Source organism: Astatotilapia calliptera, chromosome 13 (assembly GCF_900246225.1).
Source record: "Astatotilapia calliptera chromosome 13, fAstCal1.2, whole genome shotgun sequence".
Classification (NCBI taxonomy): Eukaryota; Metazoa; Chordata; class Actinopteri; order Cichliformes; family Cichlidae; genus Astatotilapia; species Astatotilapia calliptera.
In genome coordinates, this window is record NC_039314.1 from 24,083,403 (window position 1) to 24,108,111 (window position 24,709).

The window sequence follows — 24,709 nt, forward strand, 5'->3', positions numbered from 1 at the left end:
CACACACACACACAATATACTTCAAAGAATTATAATCGCACACACAAGAACAACACGATTAGTGTCGGAAGCAAACATACAACAGTTTTTGACTGTGGAAATGACAGATTGAGTGTTTGTATGAATGAATCACATTAATCAAACACGGGCACACTACAGGTTAACTGTGCAAATATAATAGCGAGGGATTAGGGGTGTAAGAATTCTGAAACCGAGACCGAAATCACGATACAAACACACCATCAGCTAACGGTGGAGTCTTTGAAGCAGCTTGATTTGGATATAGTTAATGTCAGTTTCGGCAACTTACTCAACTTTCCCTATTTTCTGCTCAGTTTCTTTCAACAATTTTCTTTGTTATACAGTCTGCAACATTTACTTTATCGTTCCTCATTGCATCTGTCTGGTTCCAGTTTTCATTAGAAACCACACATAGATAAAAAGTAGATGCTAAAGGAGGATACGAGCTAAAAGAAATTATATATTTCTATCTTATAGGTCTGATGCTTGACTGATGATTTAGACCTCAGTGGGAAACCTATGTCTATGCAGAAGTCAATTTTTAACTGAAAATACATATGACAAATGGGCTTTAATGTCGTCTTTTCTACATTGGGGATTTTTTTTCCCCAAAAGGGGGAAAGAGTAGTCTGGGAGTAACGTTGCACCCCTACAAGTTATGAAAAAAGATTAGGTATAACATTAGGTATAACTAGAACATATGACCTAACTTGAGTTAGTTATTAAGTTCAGAATGAGTGTGAATTTAATGTGATCTGTGCGTTTGTGGTTCATACATCAAATCGGGTCTGAAATGGTGCAGCAGAGCGCAGAAGGCCAGCCCGTTCCTCCAGGACGTGGTGAAGTTGGTGATCTTCACCCCACGGTAGTTCTTCGTGACCTCGCGGCACCAGGCCAGCAGGGACTGGCTGGCATTGGGTTTTCCTCCCAGAATGGGGCTTGGGACTGGGCTGGGCTGCAGGCAGGAGGTGGTGGCAGGGTTAAAGGGGTAATGATGGGGGAGAAAGAAGAAAGAGGGAGACTCCTTAAATGTCATGTTTTTAAAATAAATTTAAAAAAAAAAACATGAGGGGATTGGTGCAACATTCAGATATACATGATTTAATTACAGCTGTCATTTGGGATCACTATATTTAAAGCACAAATGACACCACACATTAATACTTTACCCTTGTACTTTGTCAATTAATTTCCAGAGTATATATTTATGCAGCTCTCCTTCCCTTCACTCCAAAACAACCCCCTTTTCCTTATTTATTACTGAATAAAAATGTTTCACTTAAAAACTACTACCCATCCAATTAGCACGACACCGGGACAGAATGACAGAGCTTGCACACGAATGAACGTGCACACACACAGACTCGTGCCGTAATGAAGGGTCATTCAGAATGCAGTGTATGACCGTGAATAATGTAAACATCTTATTAATTAGCTCCGCCTTTGAAGTCTTATCTGGGTTGAAAAAGCTCTCACCATTAGGAGCCTTTCCTGTCCTAGACTCCAAATCCCACAAATCCTCAGTGGTGTGGAGACAGTGGTCTTTGCCTGACGCCCGTGCTATTCTGATTATTCAGCTGGCTGTTCACTAATCTGGTTATGGAGGGACTGATAAGGGATAATTCTCTCAGATCATTTTGGAGAGGAACGGCAAAAATGTCATAGAGATTTGATTAAATACATTAGAGGCCAATGATCAAAAAGAATGAAATGTGTTCCAAATGCAAGCGTATATCAGTCTTTTGTGCAAAAAAAAAAAAAAAAAAAAAAAAAAAATGCAGTTAACATATGACAAATAACACAGACATCATGAATTATATTATGCAATATGTTTGAGAAAGTTTACAACATAGTCTGTTTTATCTGCACACATTTTTTTAACATTACTCACTTAAATGAGAGCTGTGACATCCAAACATTACCAGGTGATGTTTAAACTTCACCTTTACTCAAGCCTCGGCAGAGGCCAGTGAAGGAAAGAAGTTAGTTGCACATGAGGTGATGTACCTCAGTAACTAGTTAACCCAGTTTTAAGACCCACAGTTGAGAGCTGCAGCTCAAGACAGTTCTCACTGTGTGAACCTCACTCCCCTAACAAGGCTTGTGGTGGCCAACCAACCCCCTCTCTTGGCTGCTTTTGGCTACTGCATTATGAAGAAATAAAGTCGAGGGATGGGAGCCAAGACTGAGGAGATTTGAATTTTAAGGAGATAGAATTTCCAGCGTGCTGACTAATTCCTCATCAGAACATTTGTCAATTTTAGATGGTTTTGTGTTATTTTTACATTATAAACTGAAAAAAAGGCTTGATAATGCCGTCAGGCCTTGCCCTATCTGTTCACAAATGTTTTAATATTAAATATATTTAGTTTACAAGGTCAAAAGTGAAAAAATAAGCCATTTAGCCTATAAGCACAAGGAAGTCTGTTACTCATCCATTGTTGCATTTTAAACTATGACCATGTGCCTGGAGTCTACCAAGAAGCCACAAGCTCCAAAGCAGATGAAAGAGACTGGAGGCCATCTCTAATAGCAGCTCCTAACCTTTGTACCTGTGTGTGTGTGTGTGTGTGTGTGTGTGTGTGTGTGTGTGTGTGTGTGTGTGTGTGTGTGAGTGAGAGAGTCAATCAGGGCCCGATGGCAGTCTTGGTACAGGGAGACTGTAGCGAGAGCCTGAGGGGCAGGCTCTTGACATTTCCGGCTCATCTTTAAAAAGAGGGCCTTAACCTTTACCCACAGCTCCGTCAGACACGTTTTAGGAGATCTTGACAAAACCTCAGTGCTTCTCAAACAAATGGAAAGGGGGGAAAAAGGAAGCAAAAAAACAAGATAAGAAGTCATAAAATCATGCGGCAAAAAGATAAGGATTATCTTATTTTTAAAATTACAGCATGTGGATAGTGGTTATTTTGTTTTGTTTGTTTCTAACCGTGAGCACTGATCATTCCAAAGACTCAAACTCCAGTCGTGTTCTTCCTTTGCCGCCATTTGTGTGTGCCATTACAATGTGTGTGTGTTTTTAGAGTTTCAGTGTGGAGTGGTCTTCCTCCAGGCCTTCCCCTTCTGCTTTTTCAAGTGACGGTTGAAAGTAGCTGTCTAATTTGAGCGCTCTAATTACCTGGGATTAGAGACCAGGTGCTATTAAAGCAATTAGACACACAGCACACTCCAGTGCCGCAGACCCTGTACCCTAGCCGGCAGAAAACACACACACACACACACACACACACACACACACACACACACAGACACACACAGACACACACACACACACACACACACACACACACACACACACACCTGTGTAACACAGCCAGTGGAAATAAATATTAAGTTTAAGGGAAAGTGTCTTTAAGGCTCATTCACCTTGCCACAAATACACACAAATAATCACTTATACATACTTCTGACTTCAATTAAAAGTATTTGGAGGTGCGTTACTGGAAATTGGCAAGCCATTTTAAAAGCACAGATTAACCAAATGTTTTCTTCATTTCCGACAAACCCCTTGCAGCGACCCTACAGTCATCACAACCTAAAGCGGGTGTAGTTTTCCTCAGACTGTTTCATTACCACCTTTTCCGATAAAGGTTTTACAAATGCATCGCACCACTCGAGCTTTCATATCCATCAAATATTGAACAAATACCATATCGTCCGTTACAGGACTGGCTGCATTTCCTTAAGACACAAACACAGGAGTGCAATTTTCATGAGGAGCAGAAATGCACCCTGACTTATCAAACAGTTTGCTGTCTTGCCTAAAGGAGCGAGTGCATGTGTGTGTGTTTGTCTTTTATCAGTCTGTGTGAATGTCACTGTGTGTGTGTGTTTGTGTGTGTGTGTGTTACACTGACACAGTCATGTAGCTAGCTCGGCTCGAGGGTAGGATTAGCGGAGCGCATTGCCTTGGCCCACAAACATTCCATATTAAAAAATGAAAAGGCAACCTTCATTACTATCAGTGGCACATAACCTCCCCTCTTCCTCCTCCTCTGCTACTATTATACACAGCCATAACAGCCTGGGCAGAAAATACAAGCCACTGACAAGAGATTCCATTATTTCCTGATGCCTCAGTGTCAACAACATACATCTGACGGGGCAAAGAAAGCAAAAAAAATGGAGGAAGGGAAAAGGATGTTAGAGAGAAAGGAGGGGGGTTAAGCTCACTACAATGCCTGAATGAAAGATAGGAGGAAACCTGGGAATGGAAGCATCCAGCTTCCTGTTGGTACTGGAGTCAGGAGGAGGATTTTGGGTTTCACAGATGTGATTTTGGGAGGGTGATGTGAGATCTGACATAACGGTGATGCTGCTCAACAATGACAGAGATAATTAATAAGCTCTCACAGGATAATGTGGAGCTACAGAACAATTCTAGAGTGAGGTTGTTGTCTTTACTGTAGATGTGGACCATGAGCAACTATTTAATTTACTCTAGATAGGCAAGACAATATTACAAATGCTTTCGATCAAGTGGGAAGCACGGGTAAAGCCACTTTATTAAATAAATAAAGACACAAATTCTCCACTTTATTCAAAAGTAAAGAAAATGTTCAACTGAGCTACTCGAGATAAGCTGAAACCATAAGTTGAAAAGACGCATCTTACCCTACCTCCTTAAAAGGTTTCCAGGAAACATTAATGAAATTAATTTCTTATTTACAAAACAGATGGACAGTCTGAAAATAAAATATATTTCAGTTTTTACACACTGATCAAATCTACCATTTATAATGGAAATGCAAAAAAGAAGTTTTGTAAAAGAACAGCAACAATTTACATCTGTAAGACTCAAAAACAGTCTTTAGCTGTAGAAATACGTTACATTTGGAGCGTGATCGTCAGCACACACTGTGGCGGTTTGTAGTGAAACTATTGGGATAAAAGTCAGCAGCTCCAAGGCGGAGGTTCTCTGCCAGAAAAAGGTGGATTGTTTCCTCTTGGTTGGGGGAAAGTGGCTGTCCCAAGTGAGGGAATTCAACTTACTTATTTAATGACTGTAAGACGACCTGTGAAGTGGTCAATGGTAACTTCCAGTCTCAACTGGATAGTCATGGTGAAAGGGGAGAAGACATCTAGAACACCCTAAATAGTTTGATGCCACTGGGAGTAAACTTCAGATAATCATAGGTGGATGAGTGGATGGTAAGATTTTGATTCCAGTCATTAGTTTAGTTAATAAAGCAACTTTTAATTGCTTATTGTAGCCAAGTCTTATACCTTTTGCCCCACTAACAGTGTGGAGAATTGCAGAGTCAAGGGTAAAAATCTGAAAGAAAGTCTACTAAACTGTACCCAAACAAAGATCAACAAATGTAAACAAAGTCACGTGGCATTAAACATGGGGGCTAAAGCACACAGAGGCCACCAAACTAGCCTTTCTGAGTCATAAAAAAAAGACACAAGTCAAACATTTTAAAGTGGCAGCTTTGTCTCTCACTCTGGGGCATGACGCTTCAATGGAAACTTAACTGGGCTCAACCCAATGACATAAACCCACGACTCTGTGGAGAGAAAAGAGCTTCCGTGTCTTTCCAATCTCACTTTCGAGGCTTCAAAGCAGTGTCAGAGTGTCAGATTTGAGGAGGTGTTGAATCTCATACTCTTTAAAACTTGTAATCCGCTCAAGGAGCCTAAGGCAAAAAAAAGAAAAAAAAGGAAAGGAAAGTCCATGCACACACATATACACGCAGTGCAAAGTACACACAAGACACACATACTGTACATGCATGCAAACAGCAGGGACATACACACTTACTGTATGGATAACAACATCTTAGAAATGGTAGCCTAACACACTCCTCTTATCCAAGATACACATACTTGGGGAAAAAATTAATACCTGCTCATATTTAAGAGGATAGGGTTGGTGCACTTAAGTGGCCTGTCCATCCTGCTACAGAAAAACCTCATCTGATTGGCTCGTCTCCAAATAACCACATGCTCAATTATTTAATTGCACCTTCAATCAAAACAAGCAATTTGTTTAATCTGAGCTTTTCAAGTCCAACGTCTTCACATTAGGAAAAACACGGAGCGGAAAAGAGAGAGAGAGAGAGAACGATCACCTCGCGTCATCTTACCCATGAAATTATGCTTCGGATTTCAAACGCTGCCTGCGTGAGAGCGGAGGGGAGGGAGCAAAGTCCAATCAAAAGTTCAATTATGTAAATGGAGATGTGAAGTGGATGGGGCAATAAGGAGATTGGGGAGAAGGAGGGGTTTGGGGGGGATGGGGGGCAAAAGGGTGGAACAGGAGAGGAGAGTGAATGTAGCGTAAAAAATAATACACATTAACATACAAAGGAAATGTATGTCACATTACCTTTGTAATCGACTGGGGTGGGGGCCTCCTTCCAAAGAGAGGTATGAGTACGAGAGCTCAGACGCTGTTTAGTTAAGTTGGGCTTTATTTTACGAACAGGTGGAAACAGAAGGGCAGCCCATCTATGACACACTGAAATTGCTTCAGTAAGTTTTCATAGCTATTTAACAAATCTTTGCACTGTGGCTTTGTGTACTGTCACCAAGTAAAGAAATATGTAAATAAACTCATCATGATGGCGATGGGGGGGAGGTTGCTGGTGATTCACGCTTTCCATCACTTGCAGGCCAAGACAGAGGGCCTTTCGGCAGTTGGCTACAGAGATGTAAAATGCAAAAATCTGGAAAAGCGGTTTCCTTTTCCAGGACCGTATCGCTTCCAAGGCCTATTTTGCTCCACAGGCATAACCATGCAAAGCTGTCTTTAAAAAAAAAAGCATACAGGAGAGGACAAGCCTTTGAAATTGAAATAAAACCATTCACTGGGGAAAAAAAAAAAAAAAAGGAAAATAAAATGGAGGGAGGGACAGTGCCAGCTTGCAGTGTGCCCACCCGCCCGCTTACTCGCCTAACATGTAACACAGGGGCATAATGCGGTGTAAGCGCTGGCTTTAGCTTGTCATGGAAACGGCAGTAGCATTACCCACACTCACGCCTCTGCAAATTAGCTTTGGCTGTGGGGAAAAGGCATGCAGGGTGGGTAGGTTTGAGATCGAGTACGTGCGGTGAGGATGCTGTCTGCAGTGGGGACAAACCAAGACAACATCACTGATGGTAAAAATGTCCTACACTCCATTTCTTTGAGTCCTTCTCCATCTGCTTCCTCTCATAAGTTACACTGATCTAACAGAGGATACTTCAGACTCCTCCTGAGCCATTCCAGTGAGCCATTTCCTTCTCCTCAATCACCATTTCATAAAATTACACTGTCACTAGCTCAAACTGAAACCTCACAGTTGCCACTTCAAACACCGCTCAAAATCAGTGTATATGGTTGCCCTGTATATGGGTACGTATGGCCAAGACATGCCTTTGCCAGGAAATAAACGTACATTTTAAAATCCAGATTTGCACAAATTCAAAGTCCGCCCACATCTAATGTTCTAATTGCCTCCTAATCTCCCTCAGATAAATAAGGTTTGTGAGAAAGAGGAGAAAATGGGAAGCTGCTTTTATAAATCTATAGTGCATTAGTCTGTTTTAACTGCCATTTCAACTGTGCACTTGGTTGAGCAGTGAAGGAGACAAACTTAAGAGACTGCAAGTCTATGAGGACCTGTGAAAAACACAGGTGAAGCAGCTCTGGAAGGCAGGAAGTCACAGAACAGCGTTATAGCAAAGACTACCTACAACTACTTTCCTGCTGTTACCCTCTTGGAGTTGATCAAATTAGAAAAAATAGGCAAAGGTAAGTTTGCACATAGATTTTAATTGAATTTTTTTTAATGCAGTTTGGCATTATTGGCGTGTCCTTGTGGCTCTGCTGCACTTCAATATTCAAACCATTCGATAAATCTGTTCAAACAGTGTTTGTCTGTTTATTTGTAACTGGGTTTTTTATCCTGCCACCTGACCCCATCACATTCAGCTGACACACACACACACACACACACACACACACACACACACACACACACACACACACACTTTTTTATAAATCAGAAGACATTTTCTGAGTCACGGGCCCTCAAAGTACCTTCACCTTCTAACTTCTTACAAACAAAAGACACATTTTCAGAGCTAAAAAACCCGTCTGAGATCAAAATTAGATTTTAAATCTAAAGTCCATTTTTTTCCAGCAGGATTTCTTCGTGACCAACATTAAAACTGCACCTTAACATCCATCTAAATCTTATGCTCTTCCTCCACCTTCTCAGATAAGTAACAAGGTTTGGGAGAAAGAACAGAGAGAGGAAAAGAAGGTGGATGTTGTTTTTATAAATCTATACCGTATTAATCTCCTTTAACTGACATCTTCAACAAACAAATTAGTGGTGCAATGGATTCAGAGATGAGCTGGGCTGATAAAACCACCATTTATCAATTAATCTAAGCCAGGGCAGGGAAAACTCATTAAGGAGGCCACTTTAGGAATTATGTTCTGCAGGTAAAGAGGCAGTTTTTGTGTGTGTGTGTGTGTGTGTGTGTGTGTGTGTGTGTGTGTGTGTGTGTGTGTATACATACATACACATGAGGAGTGTGCGTGTTTTTTCTTTTATTTGGGGGGGGGGGTGTTAACACAGCGGTTGCTTAACCCCGACACTACAGACTGCCATTGTCCAGCGCAGCGTGGGCTCCAGAGTGATGAGAGGGGTGATAGCAGAGCCAATTAAAATGAACATAATTACAAAGTCACCCCTTTGACTCCTGATCAGAATACACATGCATCAACACAGAGAGAAAAGGAGGATGGGTGTGGTGGAGGAGGACTGACAGGAGCATCCGGAAAGAGAAAAAGTTTGGAGAAAGAATAGAACATTTAAGTGACTAAAAGGCAATAATACATCTGGGTGGTGCTTGAACACCTGACTTTAATCTCTATAGGCCCCTGATGGCTCCACCTTCAGCAATTTCTCATTTTTAGCATTTAATAGTTTATATGTTGAAATGCTAATTATTAGATCGCAGCTTAACATGACACTGTTCAGTAGACATGGAGATTCTGAGCAGCTTTATTCTTCTGAATGTCAGTAATCAATCCCACAATCGACCAATTAATGGACAGACATTTATGCAGCAACTAATTTGAAGAGTAAGCAGTCATTCCTTTTGGCCTCTCTGACTTTGTTTTTTTAAACATGAAATACGGACTATAACTGTTACAGTCATAATTTATAGTGTCAAGTAAATAGTTTATCAAGAATTGGGAAAACCATTAAATAAACAAACAAACCCTATTTTGCTAGGATAGGGTTAGAGTGAGGTTCATGGCTGGGCTGATCACAGATGATGATTGAGACCATAAAGGAGTTCAAATCTCTGTATATGAGGAACATTTCAGCCATAACTAACTGCAACTTTCTACTAACTCTCATAACATGGGGGGTCTTTACACAAAAAGACCGAACGAACATTTCAAAGGGTCCAAACTGTACCTGCAGGACTGGATTTATGCATCAACTCCTGCTTAGGTCAAAGGAGGTCTGTGAAAGCTCAAATACAAACTGAGAAGGATGCCACCAGGTGATGTGAGAGTTGAGCACTGGAAATGCCACTTAGTATTTCCTATAGCACATAAAAGCACACACCTGCATACTATAATAGGCCGAAAGAGGGGGGCTGGAGGGCTTTAGGAAGAGGCAATTAAAGCCTTATCATTTCTACACTCACTCTCTTTTCCTCAAACACAGACACAAGAGTGCACGTGTGTGCATGTACACACACTTGAACACACCCGCACAATTTGAAAGAGAAATCACTGACTAATTCATAAGATACTTCCAAGGTCTTTTTTAAATTAAGGAGAACGGTTGGTTTAATTCAATTAAAATGTAGGAAGGGCCACTTAAAGATGACGGGAAGAAGGTTCAGCTTCACTAAGTGAGTGCGGTTTTCAGGAATGTGCGGGGGGTCTCAGACCCTCTGGAGGTCCAAGGAGTTTTCAAGTGCATGGACTTCTATCTCCTCAGATGAAGTCCCCTTAAACCTCACCCCAAAACCCAGGATCCTTCAAGGTTTAGGCCCACACACACCTGGAGCACCAGGGCAGATTAAGACCAGATTAAGATAAAGTTACCCCTTCTTCGGCTGCTATGTCATTCAAACCCCTGGCCTCTACGGCCACTGGATAGAAGGACACACAAGACAAAAAGGTTTGGTTCCTACACGTGCACACATACGCACACACATGCACACACACACGCACACACACACAAAGGACTTTCTGGTCATCCTCATAAGCCCTATTAGTCTGCCATAGAGCCTCTCATAGCAGACATCAATCATGGAGGGATTAGTCAATTCCTTCTCTAAATGAGTGGCGAGGGAAACTTCCCTTCAACTCAAAAGCAGGTCTCCTTCTTTCAGAGATTACACAGCGATTTGTTTTCATTTTGTTCCATCTTCATCGTTTTCTGTTTGACTTGCTTTTCATTTCTCTCTCTCTTGCTCTGCGTCTCCCTCGTTCTCTCCTGCTTGCAGCTTGTGAGGTAATCCTTGGCAGATAAAACTAAGGAGGACTTACCAAAGGCAGATTACAAGCGGCGCTTTGCGGAAGGCCCTTTTACACCAGTCGGCGCGGGTATTGAAGAGAGTGAGCTCTTCGCAGTGCTTAACTTGTGAACTCGACATGCACCCAACAGAGGAAGAGGTGGAAAAATGATAGCCGCATTACAGTAACTGGATCAAAATATATCCCTCACAACACACACAAGACAGCACGTTAATACACACAACAAACACACACACTTGTCACTTCATGGCTACCAGTGAGTAAAACTGAAATGGGAAGGGTGTGTAATATTAATATTTTTGTTTGTCTACTTGAAATGATTAAACGTGTAAATGCCTGGTGCCCTGTGAGACTTCAGGATTAAAACTGTGCCTCAAACATGGCTCGAACTGTTCACCACCACTGGATCTCATTTAATTGATGCAAACATACAGTGGGGCAAAAAAGTATTTAGTCAGCCACCGATTGTGCAAGTTCCCCCACTTAAAATGATGACAGAGGTCAGTAATTTGCACCAGAGGTACACTTCAACTGTGAGAGACAGAATGTGAAAAAAAAATCCATGAATTCACATGGTAGGATTTGTAAAGAATCTATTCGTAAATTCGGGTGGAAAATAAGTATTTGGTCACCTCAAACAAGGAAAATCTCTGGCTCTCACAGACCTGTAACGTCCTCTGTAAGAAGCTTTTGTCCCCCACTCGTTACCTGTATGAATGGCACCTGTTTGAACTCATCATCTGTATAAAAGACACCTGTCCACAGCCTCAAACAGTCAGACTCCAAACGCCGCCATGGCCAAGACCAAAGAGCTTTCGAAGGACACCAGGAAAAGTACTGTAGACCTGCACCAGACTGGGAAGAGTGAATCTACAATAGGCAAGCAGCTTGGTGTGAAAAAAATCAACTGTGGGAGCAATCATCAGAAAATGGAAGACATACAAGACCACTGATAATCTCCCTCGATCTGGGGCTCCACGCAAGATCTCATCCCGTGGGGTCAAAATGATCATGAGAACGGTGAGCAAAGATCCCAGAACCACACGGGGGGACCTGGTGAATGACCTGCAGAGAGCTGGGACCAAAGTAACAAAGGTCACCATCAGTAACACACTACAACGGCAGGGAATCAAATCCCGCAGTGCCAGACGTGTTCCGCTGCTGAAGCCAGTGCATGTCCAGGCTCGTCTGAAGTTTGCCAGAGAGCACATGGATGACACAGCAGAGGATTGGGAGAATGTCATGTGGTCAGATGAAACCAAAGTAGAACTTTTTGGTATAAACTCAACTCGTCGTGTTTGGAGGAAGACGAATACTGAGTTGCATCCCAAGAACACCATACCTACTGTGAAGCATGGGGGTGGAAACATCATGCTATGGGGCTGTTTTTCTGCCAAGGGGACAGGACGACTGATCCGTGTTAAGGACAGAATGAATGGGGCCATGTATCGTGAGATTTTGAGCCAAAACCTCCTTCCATCGGTGAGAACTTTGAAGATGAAACGAGGCTGGGTCTTCCAACGTGACAATGATCCAAAACACACCGCCCGGGCAACAAAGGAGTGGCTCCGTAAGAAGCATTTGAAAGTCCTGGAGTGGCCTAGCCAGTCTCCAGACCTCAACCCCATAGAAAATCTGTGGCGGGAGTTGAAAGTCCGTGTTGCTCGGCGACAGCCCCAAAACATCACTGCTCTCGAGAAGATCTGCATGGAGGAATGGGCCAAAATACCAGCTACTGTGTGTGCAAACCTGGTAAAGACCTATAGTAAACGTTTGACCTCTGTTATTGCCAACAAAGGTTATGTTACAAAGTATTGAGTTGTATTTTTGTTATTGACCAAATACTTATTTTCCACCCTGATTTACGAATAAATTCTTTACAAATCCTACCATGTGGATTCATGGATTTTTTTTTCACATTCTGTCTCTCACAGTTGAAGTGTACCTCTGGTGCAAATTACTGACCTCTGTCATCATTTTAAGTGGGGGAACTTGCACAATCGGTGGCTGACTAAATACTTTTTTGCCCCACTGTATTTAGTGATGATTTAAACAAACAGCCAAAAGTATACGTATTAAATATTTCCTTAAACTTCTGAGACTGCAGACCGTACAGAGGTTGGTATCGTCTTCTACCTTTCCATTAACTTGATGACAGCGATGCCCTGCATCTTGAAGCAACAACAGGAAGCCCGATGATTGGACCTACACCGACTGAGAGAAGAAACTGGGTCTCCTTTCTCCCACAAGATCCAATGACAGACTACTCAGAGACGGCAAAAAAAAGTTTGGGGAGGGGTCCACGCTGAGAAAAGGTAGACACTGAAAGGTAATTATTTAGCCTTACTCCTCTCGAGGATTATTCTCCTAATATTACACAGCTTATGGAAAGGCCAGCGTGGCCAAAGGGAGCCACTGAGGCTTCAATGCTTTGGTCTCAGAGACGGACCGCAATGCCCATTTCCTTGCTCATAGCGATGCCAAGTTCTGAAATTTAAGAAACACAAAACACTCTCCTGATCTTTTACTTTTAACCCAGTGGTTCTCAAACTGTGGGGCATAGAGCCACTTCAGGTGGAGTGTGGACAACTCTTACCACAAGAGTTTACTGACACCATCTTGCAGAGCTTTACATGTCAGAAAAATGAACCTAGATGGAAGTGTGCTTTAAATGAACAACAGTCAACAAGGCATTTAGTTTAGCATTTAAGCTCCAACTATAACGAAGGAGGATTTTAAATCTACAGTAGCTGCTTAAAAACATCGTACCCAGTCCACTTTCTTTATGTCCTCCATCTGAGTTTCTTTGTGTAAAGGTCTGCAAAACTTATCAGAGAAGATGAATTAACTTTGGACTGGATGTAATGATAACAAGACGAGAGACCTTGCAACGGGCAAAGATCAGAAGACAAGAGATGACTGTCCTTGTCTCTTGGGCTCCCCTCTGTCCTCCAAAAACATCCCTCAGTCGTCACAGTAACCTCAGAAACACTCCACAGCACGGATGTGGTCCTCTCCTGCCGCGAACCTCGGTGAAAGCTAATTAAGAAATATCGCAGCCTTCTGCGAACTCAATTAAATAATGTTAATTTATTCTAATTTCAATTTGGAGGTAGTCTGAACAGGAGGAGGGGCTGTGAAAACATGTGGGAGAGGAAGGAGAGCTCTGGCCTCTTCCTTCCCCCCAGCACAGGAGCTCTCACAACCTGCAAAACTCTATTTAATTTGATCCCTTCGACTAACGTGGGTAATCACTGAAGCCCTTCAAATGAAGGGGAGAAAGAAAACATTCCTCTAGTGTCTAATGTGAGTGTGCTTGTAACAAAAATTAATAAAGGGAAAAGTGGTAAAGATTTCATGTAAGATTATGCTTGAAATATTACTCGACATACAAAGAAATAGGTGATATTCACACAGTATACAGTTAAGGAACAGCCTAAAAAAAGCTTTTGAAAAGCAAACGCACACCAGTTCCAGGATGTAATGTATTGACAGATAAACCACAAAGTTGAAAATTCCTTACTGTTTCCAAGATTCTTTGGCAAATATTAAGATAACACAGAACTTTTTCTTTCAAACTTCTGCCCACGCACATAATCCAACCTCCAACTTTTCTTTATATGAAAATAAGGCAAATAAGTCACGAAGCGGAAACTTGATGAAAATCCAAAGATCAGAGCATCTAAGTGTAGAGCGCTCTGACTACAGAATAGAGATGGAGATGAAACAAAAGGAGGAGCAGAGGATCACTGAGTTACAGCGAGGGAAAAGAGATGGACTGAATCAGACCAGACAGAGCTCACAGCCCGCCCAACAGGAACTCCCTCTGTTCATTTAAATTAATCCCACAGATGTTTTCATCCTTCCAGCTCCTTCACAGATGCTACACTTTAAACTTGACGCACTTCAGGATCTGTAGACGGGACAATGGAATCACATATTGGTATGGGAGCTGTGAAGCATCTAAAGCCCCTTTCAGACATGCTCTCCTTTCCATTATTTTCACGATATCTTAATGCGTCGGCTTCATGTGTCAAAGAACAAGCCCGGTCACTTCTCTGTCAAACTCGCAACAGCCATCTAAGCATTCGGACCTAATGACAAGTGCATATAAACTTTCAACATGGTAAAAACCGGACTCATGTGCAGTCATATGTACAACTTTACAACTGTGTATACATGACATGTTGGTCTTTCTGTCTGGACATCATAAGACATTCTGGATGAAGTTTCAGTTACGACACAGTATACACGATAAAATGATCTGCGGTCATTTAAGACGCCCATGGTTTTGGCCACAATCAAGCTATTATAATGTAGTCTGAATCTGGCATCAATAACAACGGTGCAGAGACAAACACTGAGAAGTGTAGCTACATTTCAAGTACTTTCTTTCTACAAGCCTTATTCACCGATTCCTAGAAGCACCTTTTAAGCTAAAATTCACACATTAACACTTTGATAGGAGCATTAAGGTTTCAGTATCTTGCCCAGCAATACTTCAGCATGCAGACTAGAGGAGCCTGGCGTCAAACCATTGACCTTCTCATTGACAGATGTCCCACTGTATCTCCTGAGCCACCGCTGCCAAGGTATGACCTACCTTCACATTTCCTCAAACACAAACATCACCCGAAGTAAGGCACCTTTAATTGATCATTGAGGCAAAGGCCTCCTTTTTCAATTATGTTTAAAAATACATACTCAAAGTCCTAATATATTGTTCAGAAAGGTGCTATCTGCATATCCTCTTCAGTATATAGCAGGGTTTTGTTGGGACCTACTGTCCACCAGTCATCATGAGCAACAAAACAAAAGCTTCTGAAACCTCTGTAGATGCTGCATTTACATCTGAATCTACATAAGAACTTGAGTTAGTGCCAGCCCATGTGTTTCACTGGCAAAAATCCAGAGCACCGAGCTCATATTATTCTTAACGTAAATCCAATCAATATGTGTAATACCTGTGTATAGAATAAGTGGGCGCACACCATATGTCATGTAGATGTCCTGATTTTCCACAGGCTGGCACTGAAGTGGCTGGTTTTAATGCAATGACAAGGAGGATGAGATTGCATCCAAGAAAACGTTTAATCCTAAATCTGTTGGAGTGAATGCAAACATCTTTCTCCATGACTGTAGTTGCCTTGTATTTTCTTGTTAGAACTCTTGCTTGGTTTTTACAGGTTTATGAAATATCTTCACCGAAGCATTGCTCGAGGCGCTGACCCTTAAACTCGTTTTCTATTTGTTGAGTGACCAGCCATTTAAAGCTTGTTCCTCTGCTGCAGCGAATAAATGTGTTAAATGTAATGGTGAAACGAGACAAGCTAATCTCTTTCGGTTACCAAAGACAAGATTTCATTTAAAAAGAAGAAAAAAGAAAAACTCATACTAACCCTTCAGGGCAGGTTTGTAAATGTAGAACTGAATATGGTGGCTTTCTGGATATCAATTTCTATTCACATTGTGAGATTAAACTGAATTCTGTGTGTGTGTTTATCTCAGCCCTACATACAATTTGCCCACATTGGTAAAATAAATATGAATGAAGAGTAGACGCCTTATATGGGAGAGGCGGAGGTTAGCTGTGTTTTGAGGGAAGGTTATAACTGCCCGAGTACATATTCACAGAACTGAGCCTTGGGCACACTGGAAACTATAAGAACAGATACATGCATACATTTACACTCTGTGCACGTTCCTAGCGTTATGATGTGTTGGTTTTGTCGTGGCCTCTCATAGTGAGGATGTCTCCTCTTAATCCTCCCTGACTTCATACATTCAAAGGTCATCTCACAGCCCATGTGTAGGCTGTGGTGTGTACCATGGTGCTGGGTGTGAATAAGAGGGAAAAAAAACCCTATTCACACTAGCTGTATATGCCAACAAACCCTGTAGGCCTATCCTTGTTTACTGTGAACATCCCATCTCTCTCGCGCTCTCTCTCCACAATTCCCTGGAAATGTTCCCTCTCTTTTCTGCCGTCTTATAACCCTTCACTATCCTCAGCATATTCTTCATTTCACCCCTCCTCTTCAGTCACAATTCATTCTCTAAACCCCACCTTGCCCCCTCCACACCAAGCTCCAGAGGCAGGGGCATCTCTTGGCGAAGTGTGGCCCACCACAGGCCACTGGCTTTGGGTAATTAAAGTGGTTTAGGCCCCCTCACCCATGGTCACAGGCAACTGCAGCTGGGTGATAAAGGCACTGTGCCATAATTACATGGACGGCCAGCATCACCGCCCAGCTACACTAAAACAGTCAGCTAGCCAGCTGCATGGGGAGGAGGGACCTGTGTGTGTCTATGTGTGTGTATGACTAACTGTACTGTGTTTGCGTGTATGTGTGTGCATGGGCACAGGGGGTCAACACCCCCTTGTGATCGCTCTGCTGTAGTTAAGCCCCCTGTGTTTAAGCCCTACACAGGCTCATTGAGCCCCTACACACACACACACACACACACACACTCACAATTTTAACCCCCACTCATCCCCACACCCCCAGCCAATCATTCCCCACCAGTGGTCTGACTCCTGCCGTGAGTGTGTGTGACCATCAGCCATTTAATTAGACCCAGCCATGATTTACCTAATTTAAATAAATAAATAAACATATGAAAACACCCCAATAAACAAATACCTATATTCAAATGAGGAGCTGGGGAGTTTCATGAGCATAAAGAATGGTGCAGGAGATGAGACTGTGCAGGCGGAAAAAAAGCTAATGTAAGGACCACTGGATGTGGACACACTACTGCGAACACACACATACACACACAACACACTCAAAATGCTTCAACTCACTCACTTATAATAAAACATACTGCACGGACGAGCTAGAGTGAATGACAGGAAGTAGACATGAGCTGAGATCTGTTGAATTTTGGGGTTCAAGCTCAGAGATTTGAATTAAATGTAATTAAATGAACTTAAGAGTCTGCGAGGCCGACAAGTAGTTGATGAGATCAAAGTTAAAATCAAAATCTTAAATTGCTTTATTCTAAAAGGTATATTTCTCACAATAGAAAGTAATGATACGCTGCAGACACAGCCACAGTGCATTTCTTTCTGTATTTTTCACATGCATCACATGGGGATAAATCAAGTTTTTTACATTCCAGCAAGGACTGCGTACCTTGGGGGAAGAGGAGGCCAGCTCTCTCCCTATCATTGCTGCCACTGGGCTGGGCCCGACGGGCTGGGCTCTCTCCCCATCAGGGCCAGATGTGGGTTTGTGGGGTGGTAAACTGGGGCCAAGCCCAGGGCTAGTGCCCGGGGGTGGGGGAGCTCTCCTCTTCTGGCTGCTGGCCACATCAGGTGAGGGGCCACCAGCATCCTGCTGCACAGGGCTCGATGTCCTTGGCTCGTAGAATGGGTTGGATCTGGGAAAAAAAGGGAAAAGAGAGATTGGTGTAATTTATCCATCGAATTTGTAAAAAGAATGAGCTGTAAAACAGTATTTCACTAGGCTGGAGCTTATTCAGAACAGCAGAGCTACACTGTTTTTGATGATCCTACAGAAATGATTTAAAATATTCATACTTATATATATAAAGTCTTAAATATTACAGTTATATCCCGACTCGCACTTTAAGATCCTCCTGATCTTAAAAATAAATTTAAAAAGCTAAACCAACAGACACAATATTCTTCAACGAGCAGAACTGGGGATACTGGAGGGTGGAGGATAGCGCTGCTGGAGATTTTTTCCTGTTAAAAGGGGATTTCTTCCTCCCGACTGTTGCTTACATGGCATACTGTGATCTTGGGATTTTTTTCTCTATTATTGCAAGATCTTTACCTTGCAAAATAAAGTGCCTTGGGGTCGTTGTTGTGTTGTTGTGAATTGGCACTATATAAATAAATCTGAATTGAATTGGAAAAAAAGCACTGATAATGGCCACACTAACTGTTCAGCCACATTTAGAGCAGCTATAAAATCTTCCTATTCTCATTTTTAAATACAAGTTTATAATATTTTCTTTTTTGTTTTCTTGTCCATTTTTGAATTTTAATGTGTTAGTGACTTTATTGTTTTTTCTCGTGTTTTCTCGTGTTTTTAATGTGCTCTTCTCCCTATGAAGTCCTTTAAACCTTTACATGTGATTCAGGGCTATACAATAAAACTAAATTTCCTGACTTACAGCAGCAACACAAGCATAAAAGGCTCCAAAATGCCAATAAAGTTAACATAAACCATCTCAAAGACAGACATATAAGCCAGAGGTGGGACCAAGTCATTGTTTTGCAAGTCTCAAGTAAGTCTCAAGTCTTTATCCTCAAGTCTCAAGTCAAGTCTCAAGTAATGTCAGGCAAGTCAGAGTCGAGTCTCAAGTCACTGGTGTAAAAGTCCGAGTCAAGTCACAAGTCTGAAACTTTGAATTTCAAGTCCTTTCGAGTCTTTAAAAAAAAAAAATGAAAAAATAATGTTGCAGTTATGCTAAATGTAAATATTAGACCATGTAATTTTAAAATCTGTGTTTTTCTCAACACATGACAAAATAGTGAACTTAGAAAATATACACAAATTGTGAAATTGCACCTCTTTAAAATGCAGCTCAATTAAACTTAGCTCCAAGAATAATTTTCACCGACATTTCTGAGATAAGCTGCATGTTATTCTTGGATGCGGTTGTAGGACCGGCTTTAAAATCGCATGACAAAAATATCATACACATTAAAAAAAACTGTATCACCAACGTAGCCTGGACAACATTTGCTAGTTAGATGAAGTCAGCCATCTCATCGTAGCATATTTATATGCATATTTATAATTATACGGTTCTTGGAGTGAGTGCATACACTCATGAAGTTTAGTAACTTCCGGTCACTGCAACAAGCCCAGGTACAGTTTACCGACGGATGGGTGCAGGACCTTGAAATGCACCGTGTAGAAAGTAAAGACCATCGTACCTATCATAAGTTTACCAGTCTCACAAATCGTCGTCATAAATACACATTCGTTAACCGTTTATTAATAGGACCTTTGAGCTCAACGGTAATTAATTAGCAGTGGAAATAATTTCTGGTACCCATCACAGAAATGTAGCAGTGACAATAATACTGTATGCTGTAATCGTACTGGGCAATTAGTGATACAAAAAACCTGTTTTATCCTGTGAATAAAAGTATGTGTTTTTGTCAATGTACCATAATAACAGAGGCGAAACGCAATATTGTGTCAGGACAATTTACTATTTATGCACAATAAATAAAGGAGCATAGCGCGACAATTTCTGTTCAGCGCCAGACTTGCTTGTAACCTATATCACCAATTATGTTATGAAAATGACGTATTAACTACTAAAAGACACTGACCTTCGTGTAAATGCTTGGAGCAGACTAACCTGTGAGCTGGAGTGTTCTGGGACGTTATATTTGATCTTTGAATGGCTGCGATCCAGGCCATCCGTCGCGTCTTTGTTACTTCGGAAACATGGCTTGAACAATTTCTCTTCAACGACGTAATCCGATAACAACCGATCTCTTTACCCGTCGGCTTCCCGTGGCTGTCATGCGACCGGCTATTGCAGTTAATAATACAACGGCTTCTTGACATTTTTGTGTTTCTTTTTATCGCTGTATAACTGATTTTAATTGAAAGCCTGCGTGCGCTAGTACCGCTTGCCACGAGTTCCCAGAATCCTTTGCGGTTCTACCCGTGAATGACGTCACATTTTCAATCTCTATATAATATGCATGTTAAATTTTATATTTGGGGTAAAATATCAAGTCTTTTCAAGTAAACCGGTTCAAGTCCAATTCAAGTCCCAAGTCATTGGTGTAAAAGTCCAAGTCAAGTCACAAGTCTTAGAACATTTTTTCAAGTCAAGTCTAAAGTCATAAAATTAATGACTCGAGTCTGACTCGAGTCCAAGTCATGTGACTCGAGTCCACACCTCTGATATAAGCTATATAAGATATAAAACCAAATTTTTTATCTTGTAAAATTAGGTTGTCGAATACAAGAAAACATTAGAAAATATGTATATATTTTGCCTAATCGTTAAACATTTTGTTTATAATGACCTATAATAACCATTAGGACCTTTTAAAGACATCCTAGGATCTAACTATAAATTCATTAATAGGGAAACAAAGGTATGGTGCAGCACAATGAACAGCACACAGAAAGTGGTAAGTTAATAGAAGATGCAGGTGCACTGAGGTCAGGACTGTGTGACCTCATATCCTCACTACCCAAGGTGGACTACTGACAGACAGGCCAGAGCACGACTGACTACATTACACACACGCACAAGCACTCACCAAAACACACACGCATACACATACCACAGTGTTATCAATACACAGGCATGCTGGTGGCAATGAAAGCAGGGGCACGGCCTTAAGACATTCACTCAACATGCAACAAGCAGTCCTAAACAAACAAGAGAATTGGATGGAGGAGGAGGAGGGGGTGAGAGGAAAAACTGATTGACTGGGTATCTGTGAAAGAGAAGGTTGGAGGTACTCAGTGTCCTACTGCAAAGTGATAGAAGGGGGAAAAAAGGAGGGAAGTGAAGAAAAGAAAAGGAGGCAGGTCTATAGAAAAGCTCTAACAGACCATCGCTGGCTAAAAGACATGTGAAAGGGCTGCAGTCAAAACACTGCGCTGCCCTCTTGAACTTTCTATTCTGCAGTGAGCTGCTCCTGATGTAAGAGACAGAGAAAAAGAAACACACCAGTCAATTCCTGTCTGTCTTTGGACAGCTGAGAGGAGTGAAACCTACGCCTGTCTGTGTGACGGCTTCGCTCAGTGGCAAAAAGGGGTTTACATTGACAATTTGGGCACGGCTGCTCTTGTGGAGATGGTCACACACTATTGGTGAAACGGTTCACTGATGGGAACACTTCAGAAGGATCCCCACATCAGTGTGAAGCTAAGATTCAACCCCTAAAGGTTGGCAACCTTTACTATCACAAGATAAAGTCTATATTGAGCTTTTAGAGAAGGTGACACAGCCTATTAAGTATAAAATAGCCTAACATTTCAGTAAAAACTGAGATTCACACATACACAACAAGCTACCTTTTTATGCTGCGTTCAATGACTAAATTTTTTCTTGTTCATTTATTTAATTTCAGGAAGTTCCACTGAGATTAAATATTTATAAGTAAGGGTTGCACAACACAGCCACCAAACTTAACTAAAATGAAAAATTTTAAAAATGCAGCATATACCAAAAAAAGTAAACAAATAACCAAAAAAACACCTCCGTTGCCACATTCATCATATCTTTAAATTCAACAACAGATAGAAGCATCTTTATATTTTCTTCTTTACAAAGTAGCTGACAGCACTGATGAACCGAAATGATGCGGAACAGGAACAAGGAAGAGGGAATGGGAGGGTGGGGAGCAAGCGTAAAGGAGCTCCAAGGTGAAATAAAAATGAGCAGAGTCTACGAGGAAGTGAAGGAGAAAGAGGGAAAGTATGGGGCAACAAGTTGATGGGAGGGAGAGGATGGGGAGGACGGGTGGAAGACTGAAGAGGGAGACAAGGTTAAAGAATGCAGTGAAACAACAGGGCCCTTGTTCCTGTTGAAAGAGCTGCCTCGTCACTTTGCCCTGTTTGGAAGGGGGGAGCTGTGCCTACAAGTGCTCCTCTAGAAGGAGGGGGAGCTGCAGGACTCGGGCTGCCAGCAGTAATCGAGAACGTAACAGAGCGCTTTAAGTATCACTACTTATGAAGAAAAGTGCAATTCCTCCAATGGCCACTTGAGTCTAGTGATCTGAAACCCTTAAATCTACATGCTTTCTATTTGCCACCAGGGGGCGACTCTTCTGACTGCACAACGATTTTCTGCGGTGTAAAAGTCTATGGGAAAATGGCCCTATAGTCACTTTTTCAGCACAGTAGACACTTTCCCAGTCAGTTTATAAGCTCAATCACTGGTCTCGGGTCAATAAAACAATAAAACATGACACTTTAAAAAAAGAAAAATAGCACAGGATAAGGTGCATGCTCTTTACTTAACAGCATGTTCACGCCTCATAATTCAAAGTTACTGTGTCATCAAATGCAAAAAAAACCCCCAAAAAAACAAAAAACAAACACCATTGTTTGAAACAATTCATTGGACATTGAAACAATTGTCCAATGAATAACAAAATCTTACTTGTCGAGCTCCTCCTCGTTGTGAGAAGTGTCCGCATACAGGTACTTGCTCATGTCAACGGGCCGGACACCTTTCCTCTGCCTGGGTTTGGGAGGTTCTGGATCTGGCTGAGGGTCTGTGTCCTGGTCAGGCTCATCAAAGGGGTTCCCCGGACATGCTTGTGTCTCTGGCTCATCTGGCTCGTTGAACGGATTTGAGTCGTCGTGGTCATAAAAGGAACTGTCGTCAGCCCGCGGTCGTAGGACCGGCTGGGCAGGGGGCTCTGACAGAGGACAGAAAGCATTGACAGCATGTATAAATCATGTTACTCCTAGACTTGACATGAGCTTTGGTAGCTTGTGATCTCAGTATGTTGAAGAGATAGACAGCAGAGAGAAACAAAATAAATGTGCCTTAACCTCCTAAGACTGGAACTCTTTCATGGCATACATTTTTATTTCTCTTTGCTATTTGGGCTGATTGGGACCTGATGAATGTAAAAACAAAGAATTATCTTTTTACCTGATGTAGTTTCTGAGAAGAGGATATCAGGCCCTTGTACAGTAAAATTTAGTATTGTGGTCTAGACAACCCAAAATGTGATGTCCACATATGTGGATGCCAGCTCCTAGAAGGTTAACTGCCTATTTGACTTTTCATAAATTGTGTGGATAATATTTAGTTTATTTCAACATTTTAAGGATCCAGGTTCCCTGTGTGGGCTCCTGGGTGGTGCCTGCACATATGCTTCATGCTGCCTTCACTGCCAACATAAGACAACCAAATCCTACACACAGCCACTATTGAATTAAAACAGCAACTGCATCGTCCCCAAAATAAGTAAACCTTTGTTGAAGATGATAAGGACATTAAAGGACACATGTACATACGTAAAAATATGCACTTGAGAAAGTAAAATCCAGGATTTAAGGCTGAAGATCAAAGACATCTTAAGTAAGCAAATAGGCAGCAAAGGTGTGCTTTTATGTATGTGAGAGCGTGACACTCAAAAACAAATACCTGTCCACTCAGGTGGTCAGACAAAAATATTGGTTTAGGTGTCTGACTGAAAGCATTGAAGCCTGATACAGTTGCAGAGGATTATACACATTCATGGTATCTGCACATCAGAACCTTAAAGCCATACTGCTCATCATCCCAAAGACTTTTCCCAAAGCAACACCAAGAAGATCGCAACCAAAGCCAGGCACGTTTTACAAGGTTTTACAATTATTATATATTAAAATGAAGTTGAGTGCATTTTCTTCAGAAGCTGGCAGAGCTGCACATACCTTCCTCATCAGGATCATCAAATGGGTTGAGATGGTTGGGATGAAGGTCGACATCGGGCTCATCAAAAGGATTGTTGTTCATGGCGGGAGCCATATCCTGATCCTCGTCTTCCAGGAAGTTCAGCTTATTAATCAGCTCTGTTGCCAAAGAGTTCAATAAAAAGTTATTTTAAATTAAACTACAGAGTCAAAACAGCTACACAACAAAATGCAATGAACAAACAGCCACAAAGCCAAATGCACCAAAATCTGCACTTCGGAGTGAACCATTCAGTCTTGGATAAGAAATCCCGCTTGCTGGGGAGCACTGCCTAAACTCCTTTGTTCCTCAACCATTTCATCCTTCTTCAGAGCATATACAACAGTGGCATTCTGGGAAATTTTGTGTGGTATGGAGGGTTACTGTGGGAGACTGTGGCGAAAGCATGGTGTTGCTATGGAGTTCCCAGCTGGAGGGGGTACTTGTGTACTTTATCTTCACTATACTCACTGTAGTTCAATCGCATGCTGCCAGGGTGTGGGTCAGTTTGAAAAGAGTGTAAATGTGCCTGAGGTAGATGCCAAGAAATGTTGCTGAGAAACATGAAAATCTGAACTAGTATAAAGAAAAACTGTGCTGTGAGCTACGTGTCCTGGGTCTATATGTAGTGTGGCTATGTGAAGTGGTGATGGCTGATAAGAGGAACAGCACTTAACTCACAACATTCATGGCCAATTTTAGGCCATGACAAGTGCACATGTCCAAGAGTGTGTTTAAATCTGTGAGAGGGTTTGTGACTACTCCTATCCA

At 41.7% G+C, this 24,709-nt stretch overlaps 1 protein-coding gene across 4 annotated transcripts in view; it reads right to left on the reverse strand.

Moving 5' to 3' along the window:
* Positions 1-24,709, reverse strand: part of ehbp1 (EH domain binding protein 1) — a 163,738-nt gene that overhangs the window by 76,680 nt on the left and 62,349 nt on the right. For all 4 annotated transcript variants that reach the window (XM_026190107.1, XM_026190108.1, XM_026190110.1 and 1 more), the window contains 4 exons: positions 23,920-24,057; positions 22,649-22,910; positions 17,662-17,908; positions 798-976 (listed from right to left, as the gene is read on the reverse strand). In XM_026190107.1, the coding sequence (XP_026045892.1) occupies positions 798-976; positions 17,662-17,908; positions 22,649-22,910; positions 23,920-24,057 (826 nt within the window). The remainder of the gene's footprint in view (positions 1-797; positions 977-17,661; positions 17,909-22,648; positions 22,911-23,919; positions 24,058-24,709) is intronic.